This window comes from Eschrichtius robustus, chromosome 20 (genome assembly GCF_028021215.1).
Source record: "Eschrichtius robustus isolate mEscRob2 chromosome 20, mEscRob2.pri, whole genome shotgun sequence".
Lineage (NCBI taxonomy): Eukaryota > Metazoa > Chordata > Mammalia > Artiodactyla > Eschrichtiidae > Eschrichtius > Eschrichtius robustus.
The window spans coordinates 25,212,337-25,225,315 of record NC_090843.1 but is presented as its reverse complement, the minus strand read 5'-3'; the positions used below and the strand labels follow the sequence as shown (position 1 = coordinate 25,225,315).

The 12,979-nt window shown below is 42.1% G+C and overlaps 1 protein-coding gene across 4 annotated transcripts in view; it reads right to left on the bottom strand.

The window, feature by feature from the left end:
- Positions 1-4,632: 4,632 nt before the first annotated feature.
- Positions 4,633-12,979, bottom strand: part of SPOP (speckle type BTB/POZ protein) — a 66,541-nt gene continuing 58,194 nt past the window's right edge. For all 4 annotated transcript variants that reach the window (XM_068530413.1, XM_068530412.1, XM_068530411.1 and 1 more), the window contains 4 exons: positions 10,985-11,040; positions 10,365-10,487; positions 6,198-6,340; positions 4,633-4,935 (listed from right to left, as the gene is read on the bottom strand). In XM_068530413.1, the coding sequence (XP_068386514.1) occupies positions 4,791-4,935; positions 6,198-6,340; positions 10,365-10,487; positions 10,985-11,040 (467 nt within the window). In that variant the 3' untranslated portion in view covers positions 4,633-4,790. The remainder of the gene's footprint in view (positions 4,936-6,197; positions 6,341-10,364; positions 10,488-10,984; positions 11,041-12,979) is intronic.

Sequence of the window (12,979 nt, the reverse complement as noted above, 5' to 3'; positions counted from 1 at the left end):
ATACCATTACTTCTCAACAAACATAAATGTGTTGATTAAATTGAGACGTTAAGTTCTTAAGAGTGGGTGGGAGAGATTCCCTTCCTCTCTCCCTGCCAAACTTCTGGAAAGAGTGGCTTATACGCAAGCCACGTTTGCTTACCTTCTCATCAGTCTTGGCTTCCACCTCCACCATTTGACAGAAACTGCTCTAAGGTAACCGCTGACCTCCTTACTGCTAAATTCAATAGCTTTTCAGTCCTCAGTGCTATGACCTCCCGGCTTTGTTTCTGTGGGCCACTCCCGTCTCCTCCATTAGACTGGATTAGTGGAGGGAAAATCCTACCCCTCACCTCAAACCTAGCCTAGCACAGTATTTGCCACTTTCTAGGTGCTCAGGCACTGTTTGCTCAGTCAGTGGCCTGAGTTTTCATCTCTGTGACCTTGAGCAGTCATCTCACTTCTAGGGATGTGTTTTCTCAGACATGAAAAGAAGATGAATTATGTGGGGGCCCCTTTTTTCCCTGCAGTTTGTCAAAAGCTCACCTTTCAGGGTCCTGAGGGGGCTGACGCTCACCCCATTTCAACTGAGCATTATGAGCAGGGGTGTCCACTTTGGCAAATGCTTAGATTTTCACTTTCTTTATGGTCTGAGGGCCTAAGGCCCAAAGCTATTCCTTTGCCTTCTGCTGCTTCTTGGCTCAGAGCCAGGTTGAGTGACCTCGAGGATGTTATGGTTATCACCTTGGGATGAACGGGAGCTGCACAACACAAGCCGGCAAGCGTACAGAACTCCTGTGAGATCTGTAAGCTACAGGTCCTGGTGCAACATTCCCATACTTGAGTAATGCGTATTTTATCTTCATAATGTTTTTCCCCTGAAGTTGATCCCCTTCAACTCCTTAGTCATTTCTGTTGCTTGTACTGAATTCCCTCAAGTCTAAAATTCTCTTTTCCTAGAGCTGCAGGAATCAGAACCAAACAGTATTCCAGATGCCACTTTCCACTCCAGCATTACAGGATTTACAGAGGGGGAATGATATCTTGCATTATAATAGCTTAGCCACATAAAGATCGCATCAGTCAACAACATTCAAGCTTCCGCTCTCATCTGGAGGTCAAAGCTTCTGGTTCTCCCAGCTCATTATCCCAAATATTGATCATCCTACATTTGCTTCCTTGCTTACTGTCTCCAGGAGGTGTCCACCTATTGGGTCAAAGGCCCCAACGTGGCGAGGTCACTTCTGAAATTAAAAGGGGGCAAACACATCTACCTTGTGCATACACATACATAAAGAGCAGTCCGACAATACTCACCTGAATGCTGAATTAGTCAGCAAGCCATTAGAAATGAATCTAAATGATATAGGGCAGGGTTCAGGGAAAAGTCATGAGATAAAGGAAACACACAGGCCCGGGCTGATTAAAAAGATAATTAGTTGTGGAAAATAAGGTTGGGCTCCAGCCAAGAATTTGTCTTTGACAAAGATAAACCAAAGGATCCAATATAGTCATGTTGGGGGGATTTAGTTGCTGTTCTTTTATAGGATCTGAAGAGCCAGAACAAAGCAACAGTCAGTTTCAAAGTACAGCTCAACTCCTCCCGTCTGTTGTTTTGCTCATAAACATACAGGCTGTTTCCTTTCATCTGCACAGGCTCACGCAATATGGAGAACGTACAATAGGTTTAAGCCAGAATTATAAATGAATGCACAGAGTGGTGGTCAAGCCAGGGATCTTTTGGCCAAAGAAAGAATCTTGATGTCTCTGGCTGGAATTTAAAAAAAAAAAAAGAGGAACCTCTTAAAGACCTAAAAGGCCAGCAGACTTACCAGTGATAAAGAAAAGAGAGGCATCTCTTACCTGAATTGTTAAACCTCATAAAGGTGTTTGAAATGCCTAGTAACACAGGTTTAATCTCTACATAAGGAACAAGAAAAATTTTCCGTGAATGGCCAGATAGAGGGGGGCTGACAATAAGGAAGGAGGGAAGTTGGGGAATGATGCCAGATACAGTATTTGGACCCGAAACTGCAACTCCAAAGGTTCTGTGAAACTACTTGCCTGAAATATTGTTTTGATAAATAAGCCATATCCTTGTGGAATTGAAATCTCCAACTGTTCCACTGGCACGGACATCTCTGCAGTGACAGCACATGCCCCAGACTGTGGAGCTAACTTGAATTAAATTTCAGATGTGGGGGAGCTCTGGGAGGGGGTGGTGGCAGTGGGAGGTTTATGAACAGTATGCTGGGGCTCTGATGTTGTCATAACCAGATGGCTTCAACTCTATCATTTAAACAGAAACAAACACGTCCAGAAAGAATATAATAATGACAGGAGAAGCATCAAACAGCTTCACCTGTACCCGAAATCCTAACTGCTTTGTACCCAACAGTAAAGCCCACAGTGGAAATCCCGTAAATTTTGGGAAATCCCGGAAGAGACTTTCATCTTGCCAGAAGCTTGGTGCCAGAACTGCTACCCTTCTGAGGACATGTTCCCTGAACCTACCAGCCCCCAATCCACAGCTTTCTGTGAATGAGGAAGGGCAAATCTGAAGCCTGGTTTGTCCTCCTGGATCCTCTGACAAACAGGCCCGCTGAGGCACCTTTCCAGAGCTTTTGCTCTTGCTATTCCCACAGAAAGAAAGCTTTACCTCAGATTGCATACCTAAACATTTCAGAAATGGAACTTCCTCCAGTTGCTTACATAATCTTTTCAGGGTATCACATTAGAAGAACTCTCGCTCAAGTTGTGTAACCTTAGGCATGTCCCTCGGGGTTCAATTTCTCTCACCTATAAAATGGGAAGATGCTATCTATCTCTCATTTATCCTACCCAACCCATCGAGTTGTTGGGAAGTTCCAATGAGATATTGTACAGGAAGGTTTGCTGAAACGTGAGCAGTGCTGAGCCAGTGCAGTTACCTGAGAGACACCGTGGGTACAGGAGACCCTGGGTACGCCCTGGTCCCCAGATCCACGTGCTGATCTGGAAAGTGAGGACTCAGGAGGCACAGGACAGCAGCCAGGACATGGAGAACTGGGCACGTGCTCACATAGGTGACACTTAGGAGGAAACCGAGAAGCGCAAAGGAGTGGTTTCTAATGAGCAAATCCTGCCTTTGATTATACTGATAATAGGTCAAATAATACACTCCTTGGCCCAATGGCCAATGGTTCTCCAGTGTATCCCACTGCCTTGTCCAACACTGCTGCAGGAACGGCAGAGGAGGAGCCCCAGAGCATTCCTGTAAGCTCACCGGGAATCTGGACATTAACTTTTCTGCAAACACATCCAGTCAGCGACAGAACCAGTCAGAGATAAGAATTTCCCTTTATTAAGTCTCCACAGTCATGTCCCCTTGATATTTTTGTATTTACTTAAGGAGAAGGGAGATTGGGAATTCGGTCTTAAAACCTGTAGGGTGCAGGAAAGCCCACTTTCGTTACTCGCCTTGGCAGAAGGAGCCTGATCCCTTGGTAGGATGTGGCCTGTGAGATAAGAAGGACAGGGGACTGGCAGGTGCTGGCAGCTCACAAAGGGAACTTGAGATTAGGGAGACGCAATGAATTCCTACTGCTTAGACTTTTTGAGCATAATCTCTGCAAGCTAGAGAATCAAACTAGGCCTTCAAAATCCCTTAAGGAACTCAGACCCAAAAGACAAGCCAGGTGAGTGAAACAAAAGACCAGAGATACCACACAGTACAAAATAGTAATTATTTATATTTTCAAAAAGAAAAAAATTAACATTTGGAAGTTCTCCCCTGTAGGAAGAGGGGCGAATTGGAAGGAACAGGACTGGCTCCTATGCAGGTGGCAAGTCAGGTATGAACAGCTGAGCAATCTGGGCTGGGAGTTTTTCCACACAGCATTAATAATAAAATTTCCTTTTCTTTTTGCTCTGTTTTTGTTTTGTGTGTGTTTGTTTTTTAGAAAAAGGAACAGGGGAGAAGAAATAAAATCAGAGAAAAATGCCAAAAAACATTTTCCACAATATCTAAAAACAGAGAACCATAGTTTTTGTCAAGACAGTATGAATTCTGGATGAATTATTTTTTCCAGTTTTCAACACCAATAAAGATTTTTTTCCAAAAGCTACCACATCAGAATACTCATCTTCTAGACCAAATCATCTCCTTCCCCTTTCACCTCTGCTTGTTGTTTTTCATAAAAGGGTAACGGGACGTATTGTGTTCTTGCAAACAATAAGTGCTAACAACAAGAGAGCTCTTCTGATACTTCCATGGTGGTGGTGAGTTCTCACAAATACCCAAGTTTTATCACAGCTGGATGGACTAAAACTTCTCTCAACATAAATACTACTGGAATCCCAAAACTGATTTTTGAGAAATTCTGCAAAAATCCTTTCTTCTTTCCTTTTCCCTTCTCTTAAAACTAAATGTCCTTTTTTAATTTTCTTTTTGCTCCAGGCACCTGACGATCTGTTCTGCTCAGTCAGATGCAGACAGGTTTCTCCAAAGTACCACCGCTGGGATGTCCTCAGGGCTAGCGCCTAAACTGAATCCCCACAGTATCAAACTCGGCCAGGCCAAAGAGAACACAGTGACGCAGCAACAGGGTTTTCATTAGGTTGAACAGCCCCGAGTCCCGGGCCCTTCCCTCCCCCCACCCCCATTTCCCCCAAGTTTATTTAGTGCTGTTTTAAAAGTCCGGGGCCACGATGCAGTCTTTTCCCCCCACAACGGAGTAAAAGCTCCACAGATCGCGCTGTCTACCTGGTGGTTTGTGGCAGCAACAGTGGCTGCTGCTTCTGGAAAATAAACGGAGTCTTACAACAGGATCTTAGGACTGCTTCAGGCGCTTGCGTGGGGGTCCCAGAAACGGGCACTGTGCTGAAGCCAGAGAGCGGTACGCCTCAGCCACCAAGTGGGGATGTGACACCACCATTGACTTCCACCCGGAGGTCTCCAAGACATCCGAAGCATGACTAGGAGAAATGTGAGAGATGGGTTACCAGAGGGGTGAATGAAGGATGAATTAAACAGCCACCTAGACAGCCGAATTTCCCAGGGTTTGCTGTTATGGGTGTCAATGCAAGACGTACTCAGACAGAACCCTTAATATGCATGAGAATTTGCTTGTTAGACAATGTGCAGACAGGTGACCAGGTTACGACTGTTGTAACTCTGAAAACTAGGACTCTGAGACACTATGTTCTCAATTACAAAAGATGAAGTGTTCCTCAGGCTCTTCTCTACATCATCAATGCTCTTCATATTCGTTGGTGATGCTGACGAAGAGAAAGAGCAAGAGTTCTCTGGGTCCGACAGCTCTGAGCTCCCATCTGGCTTTGCCATTTACTAGTCCCATAACCACAAAGCAGGTCATAGCCTGGGGCCTAACTGATAATCGAAAAACAGGGGCTAATACTCACACTTCACTGAATGGTTAACATCTAAAAAGCACCAAGCAAGTGTCCAGCACAGAGTGAGCGCTCAGGACAAGGAACACTTTGCTTCGAAACAATCTTACAGACTTAGAGGACATCATTTCCTGTTTTCAGGGCATTTTCTGTGTTAAATAATGTTTACTCACCTACCCTGCAACCTCTTAGACCTCTCACCCCCCAGAACTGCTGTTTTGAGGGCTTTATTAGTAGACCTGCTTCTCTTCCTGGGGTTTTTTCCAACTTTTGCTCCCCATCAGGCAAAGGAGTATAACATGTCCCACTGAGAATTATTTCAGAAAGTAATATGGTCATTTAGGATGAAGGAACAGGGCTACTGGAATTTACTCTTCTTTCTCAAAACAGTTATTTTATGACCTCGTCTCCTGATTATGCCTTCTCTTTTCCCCATTCTGCAGTCGACCATTGGACACTCTTACTAACTCATAAAAATCCACTTCTGCTCTCCCAGAGATCTGCATGTCTTTTTTTAAGCCGGTGAGTGTGGAGTAAAGATACTATCGCTTTAGGGGACACAACTTTTTCAGACCAGCAAGTTGTCATTTTCATCAATTCTGATCCTGCAAGGCAGTAATACACTTCACTCACCAATCAGATTACACTGATGAAAGCAAAACCATTTTTCACATTGTCAAGCTGAAGGAAAAGATGGACACTCTCTACCTACTACTAAAAAGTTTAATGAAGCTACTCACCTGTTTCACTCACCAATTCAAAGTCTTCCTTTCTCATTCGTTAACTAACCCAACTACCCTGAAAGAACTTTGAAGATGACAACTCACTAGTTGATGAAATCCACTGCCTGAGTTTTCAACTGATCTGCGCTGTGGAGGTCAGCCAGGATGAGAATTTCTGCGGCGTTCTCCACGGAGAGGTTACTGCAGAGGGCATCCTCACACATGACCTTTAAACGCTCCAAGGCATACTGTAAAACACAAGCGTGGCTGTCGTCAGAGCAGGAATGGCTCTGGGCTGACTGCTACTGAGGTTGTTTTCTTCAGCTGTACCATCACGTAACTGGATACCTTAGCAAAACCGCACAGACCATGAAAATGCTGCTACTGCAATTATAAAACATAACCATACTCCGAAGGCCGAAATAAACAGCCAAGATAACTTGCATAGCTGCCATTCAAGTTCTAAAGTCTATTAGAAAAATGGCAATTATGGAATAGACCCATATCTTCAAGTTTTCCCCTACACCGACTACCATTAAAGTGTCTCTTAAACCATCAACACCTACCCTTACAATGAGGCATTTCTCTGCTTCAAGTCAACAGGGACATTACATTTAAATTTCTGCAATCCTTTTATTTAGAGCCAGACTAGGGTGCAGCACAGTCCTTTCTACTTAAGCATTGTCACCAGCCCAGCAGGATATTCCAACTGTCCCATCAGGCTGTGAAAAGGAGCCCTGTGGTGACTTTCACCAGCATCTCTACCACTCATTATTCCTGAATGAGGGTCAACCAAAGGCCTCCTTTTCAACAGAAAAGGATAAATGGAGTCCTATCTTACTGGGGTTGAGGTTAAGATTCTTAAGGTAGAAGAACAAAGCAACAGAGACCCTGGATCCAGTTTCAGTCTAAAAACTTCCTATTTTCCAAGTAAAGGGTATAAATAAATGTTTTGGAAATGAAGGCCTAGGTTAATATTGGGCACATCTGATCTACTTGATTTGTTTTGATGCAACTGTACTACTTGCTCTCAAATATATTATGAACTTACTAAGGAACTTCAGGGAAAAGGGGGAGGAAGGGATAAAAGAAGGCCCAAAATAAAATGTCATTAATCAGTTCATAGGAGAATGGTTTGCTCTGAGAGTATCCACAGTCTCCGTATAGGTCCCATCTTGAGGGCCTGAGAACTCAATGACACAATAATACTTCTTCAGGCTGAATCATGATGATCAAACCAAGACAATTTTATTGTTATAAATTCTGGGTGAGGAGGCATATCTGCTGGCACTGTGATCTCCTGCAGCAAAAAGAGAGTTTTATTGGTTTTGGGTGCAGCTTTAATTTCTTACATTTGAGTAACTAGAAAACAGTTTCCATGGAAAACAGGAATGACACTACACAAGAAAGAAATTAGGCTGCCGTTTTCGTTTTAAAAGACTGAAAAAGGTTAAGTAAATGTTCAGTCTTCACACAGTGCTGCACAGAATATTCATCTTATCCTTTCTCAATAAAATTCTTTTAAAAGAACTTTTACTGTGAATAGCTCTGATCCCTACTGCATAATTAGACAAAAGTAGCCATTTTCGTCCCTTGGGGACAAAGTTTTTTTTCTTAATTATGCTTCTGAAAAACCTGCCTAATGGCAGAGATTGAAATTTTGTCTCCTAGGCCTGGGTTATATGTTTTGTTTTGTTTTTGGTCTAATTACACATGTCCCCAGGAGACTGGAAAAACTCAGAAGAAGCTGTTTTAGCCTCTTGGGTAAATTCTAGATGTTTAGATCCTTCCATAAAAATTTTCTTATTCTGTTTTCCTGAAGCTCACAAGGAGGTGTAAAGGTAAAAATGTTTTCAAATAAGCTTAGAGCAAGGACTGTCCAATGGGAAATTTTGAATGGAATTTGAAAAACACACCCTTCAGTTACTTCTCATTCATAAATTTAGAGCACTGCTGTGGTTCAACTGCTTTAACTACCACATTGTACTGAAAAACACCAACCTTAGAATGTCAGTTCAGGCTGACCGCCTGCTCTCTGTACTTACAATAGGTTCCCAGTAGGCTCTCTGGCTGAGGAGCAGGAATGAAAACCCAGGGACACAGATGTCTAACCCTGGCTCTGAGAATGTACAACTCTGAGTTTTAGTATTTCTGTCTAAAAATTGGACCTTGTGATGCTACTCATCCTTATGGGAGCTAGAAGATGAGGGGGATAAATGCCTGGTATGTATAAGTACAAGTGACTGCTTCATTGAAAATCAGAGGACGGGGAATTCCCTGGCAGTCCAGTGGTCAGGACTCTGTGCTCTCACTGCCGAGGGCCTGGGTTCGATCCCTGCTTGGGGAACTAAAATTCCACAAGCCGCGTGGTGAGGCCAATAAAAAGAAGAAGAAAAAAAAAAAAAATCAGAGGGCGGATGAGGCAGAATCATTATAAACTCATGTTTATAAAAAAGCAGCCATTTGGGCTGTGTATTCTACTTCCCCAGAACTCACAGCAAATATTTTCTTTCCGTTTCCACTGAAAGCAAGTTTCCTCTGGTCAGAACTGAGCTAGACTGGAAGGGTATAGGATGTTCACATTGCTTAATTGTACTTAATAAAGTCTTGAAAGGTGATAAGAAAGATACAGCTATTATTCAATCCTTTTCACTGGTAGCACTGATTGGGTTTACATGCCTCATCCTCTACAAACACTCCAAAAAGATGATCAGTAAAGATAAAACCTCCACTGTAAACACACTCTCCTCAGGGGTGCTAAGGGAGAAGGAAGGAGATTACTCCCGTGAGTGAATCCTGAGAAGGCTCTAGTGCTCTCAGGCCAGAGCCAGCTGTGCCCCTCAGGTGGGTGCTGCAGCATCACGGCAGGAAAAGGAGGCACCTCCAGCAGAGAACCATCTTTCTCATGGGGTCTACTGCTGGCCGGGTTTAAGCTCTTTAACACCCTTGCCTCAACTGCCCCCCAATGTAAGAGAAGATTCCACAGGATAAATAGCAATCCTTTTACACACACACCCGCCCCCACCCCCCAGTCACGTTTCCTCAGACCACAGGGCCTTGGAGGAACAGGTCACTGCTCTCTCTGGTCTATCTACACAATGAAAGTCAGTTTCCCAAAGTGTGTTTTGGGGAACACTAATCCCCAGAGGTGATCCTTGAGAAAAGTAACTCCAGGGTTAACTAAATTGGAGAAATTTGTCTATTACATTCTCTTTTAGAAAACTAACAGTACACACTGACATACTAAAGGTTCTGAGAAAGGTCCTGCTATAAAAGAGCAACACAAAAAAACCCAATTTGACTTGGTGTTTCATTAACCTTTTCCCCTCAACCCGATTTTGGGAATCACCAGCCTGTTGTTTTAGGTAATAACCATATTTCCTTAAGGCTAAGATCTACATTTTTATTTTCACACTTTAACATTTCTCAAATTAAAATGTGTCTTACAATCAAAGCATACATTTATTGTAGTAGTATCTCTTTTTTCCCAAAGATCTATTCATCATCTTACAATTCTGAATATGGTATATTTCAATAACTTCTAAGGTAAAAGCTGAAAATGCTAATAAGCAGGATACTAGGTAAAAGTTATTCTCTTACTGACAAAGTTTAAATAAAAGTTAATGAACTCAAGAACATTTTTGTAAATTACAAAGCCAAATTATAAATTATAAATCCAAATGTTAGTATTATCTGAATCTTCAAAATCACTGTGGTTAAATTTGAGATTGGCAAGAGAAGAGAGGTAAACATCAACTTATCCTTCTTTTCCATAGTTAGGATGGCCATATAATTTACCCTTCAAAGCAGGATACTTTTGAAAATAAAAAGGGTGCTATCAGTAACTGTGTTGGAACACAAGTGTAAACCAAGACTGTTCTGGCCAAACTAAGATATATGTGGGACTTCCCTGGTGGCCCAGTGGATAAGACTTTGCGCTCCCAATGCAGGGGGCCTGGGTTCAATCCCCGGTCAGGGAACTAGATCCCACACGCACGCTGCAACTACGAGTTCGCATGCCGCAACTAAGAGCTCGCATGCTGCAACTAAGGAGCCCGCCTGCCGCAACTAAGGAGCCCACGTGCTGCAACTAAGAAGCCCGCCTACTGCAACTAAGACTGGTGCAACCAAATAAATAAATAAATATTAAAAACAAACAAAACTAAGATATATGTTCATCCTGCCCCCAAAGCAACATAAACGCCCAGTCATGAAACTCACAAGGTCACCAAAACTCCTAGTCTTCTTATTATTTTCCTGTTCTTATCTCACCTTGTCAGCAGCTGCCAGCAAATCATCAGCCATTTTGTCGAGGTTCGGAGCCTTCCCCGTGTAAATGAAGCACATCATTTCCTTAAAAACTTCAGGCTCCACATCATTGATTTCAACCCGATTCTATGCCAAAGAAACTAAAAATGAGAAACATTCCAACAGAACAAAATCTCTAAACAATTTTCATGATTTTAACCTCTGATGAAGAGAGGAGCTTGTATCATTTTAAATCTAACACGAATGGAAAAGTTCTCTTTGCCCTATTTGATTGTAATAGCCTTTTCTCCCATCATATGTACCACCTTTGTTTTCTTAAATACAACAGTAAGACAACTATATCTTTGATTTTTCACCTTTCTTTTCCTCAGTAGAAACACATGTCTAACACCCTCACCCAAGACTATTTGGATGACCTGCCTGGAATAGTGATTCTGCTTTACCTAGAATGCTTCCAGACTACCTCTCTCTGCTCTCAGAAATTGTCTGTTCAGGGAACTGTACTCCATTTTAATAACATAATAAGATAAAAAAAACAGGAAAATAAATCTGCTGCCAAATTGGGAAATGATCTGATTCTAGCCACCTAGCTAAAAAGACGTATCTGTATCCTGTTAACATACCTTTTTGCTTTCCTCCATTTCATGTTCAAACATGGCACTAAAAACTGGAGAACGAGCTATAAAGTGAAAGGAAAACAGAGACAGATATGGTTATCACACCAAAATCTCTTGGTTCTTCTGTTATGAAGAAGAGATCATAGAGATCATTTTCTTTTTTTTCTTTTTTGGCCACACCACGTGGTTTGTGGGATCTTAGTTCCCCGACCAGGGACTGAACCTGGGCCAATGGCAGTGAAAGTGCCGAGTCCTAACCACTGGACCACCAGGGAACTCCAGAAGAAGAGATCATTTTCTTTCCTGTCCCACTACTACAGAAATGGTCTTTTATATCAAATTATGCCAGAATTATAAAATTACTTTCTTTTTATATTATATAATAAGTGAATAATTATTATATAATACATAGGGAAAAAAGAAATCACTTCTTTCAAAATAATTTATTGGCTCCATTCCAACCATTCATATTTCAAGGAGATTACTCAAATTACCTATGTTAGATGACAATGATATCCTCTGAGTAGATCTTGGGGTTCAAATGGAAGGTCCTTCATGGTCTAAGCAGGGTGTCCTAATACCTGCATTTCCGCCTGGAACAATGATACCTACCTTCCTCCGCTTCCAGGGACCACACAGCAAGGAGGTCAAGAACAGGGCTCAATGGCATCCGTTAGCTAGATGAAGTGTAGGCTTATTTACGGCAGGCTGTCTGTTCCTCCAAGCCATGCATTATCAACAGAGATGATAACGCCCCAAAGAGGTGAAAACAATCTTAGGTATCACAATCACCTGTGGCCCTTCAGATCTTAACCCAACTAGACAAAATCTTATTCCTTAGTACTTAATGTCTCTTAATTTTTTCCTTAGGGGTGGGAATAATGAAAAAAGATTCAGAAACAGTGTTCTAAGCCATGCCCATTCTAGTCTAATGAACACCATGAAAAATAAGTAAACTTAATTTCAACCATGAAAGTAATAAAATGGCTAAGAACTCAAATTTATCATGTCCAATAAATCAGGGGTTTTGGTGAAAGTTGAGACTACCAACCTCTACCTAAGAGAGGAGGAACAGATGGAATATACAGAAGGAGTTTCAGCTAACAGGCACCTGGAACTTTGACCTAATTTATGTCAGAAAGGACTAATTTTAGATTTGCCATTTTCTAACCATATAATCTTGGGCAAATCACGTAACCCTCTGAACCTCGATATTTTAATCTATTCCAAAAGAATATCAATTCTCATTGTTCTTATCTCTGAAAGGCTATAGACTATAAGGTACTCTATAAATACATTACAGAAGCTGAAGACTAAAGGGCTGGTGCTTTTAATAAAGAGGGAAGGGTCCAAAGCAGCAATATGCCTAGAGGGATCAGTGGATAGAGAGAAGCTGATGTTATGAGAATAAATAAAATAATCTAGGGAGACTAAGTAGAGTGAAAAGAGAACTAAGGCAGACCCTTAGGGAATAACAATGTTTAAAGGGATGGGTGAAGAAGAGGGAGGCCACACATTAGAAGTAGCCAGAAAGCCAGCCAGAGAAACCAGAAGAAAGGAGTCAAATAATATATAAACTAAAGAGTCCCTCAAACTTAGGAACTAGCAGGTCATGTAACTTTGGAAAACCGCTTTTGTGGCATGGAGGCAAACTGAGGATAAGTGGGAGGAAAGAATAGAGAGAATGAATATGTTAACTCAAGAAACTTAGCTCTGGAAAATAAAGAGAGAATAACTAGAGGGAGAAGCTTGAGCGTGTTTACAGGCTGAGCGTAAACAGGCAATAGGAGAAAGAGATGGCAAAGATACCGGATAACAAGGGTCTAACTGGCAGAGTCAGGCTTCTGAGAAGGCAGCATGAAACAGAACAACAGTAGAAAGTAGTCTGCTTTGGACACGAAGAACACCTCCTCCACTGAGAATGCAGAGAAAATGCAGGTGAGAGGCAAGAGCCGAGGGAGAAGGGCCTTGATTTTCTCTTGGAAGCAGCAGCAAGGTCAT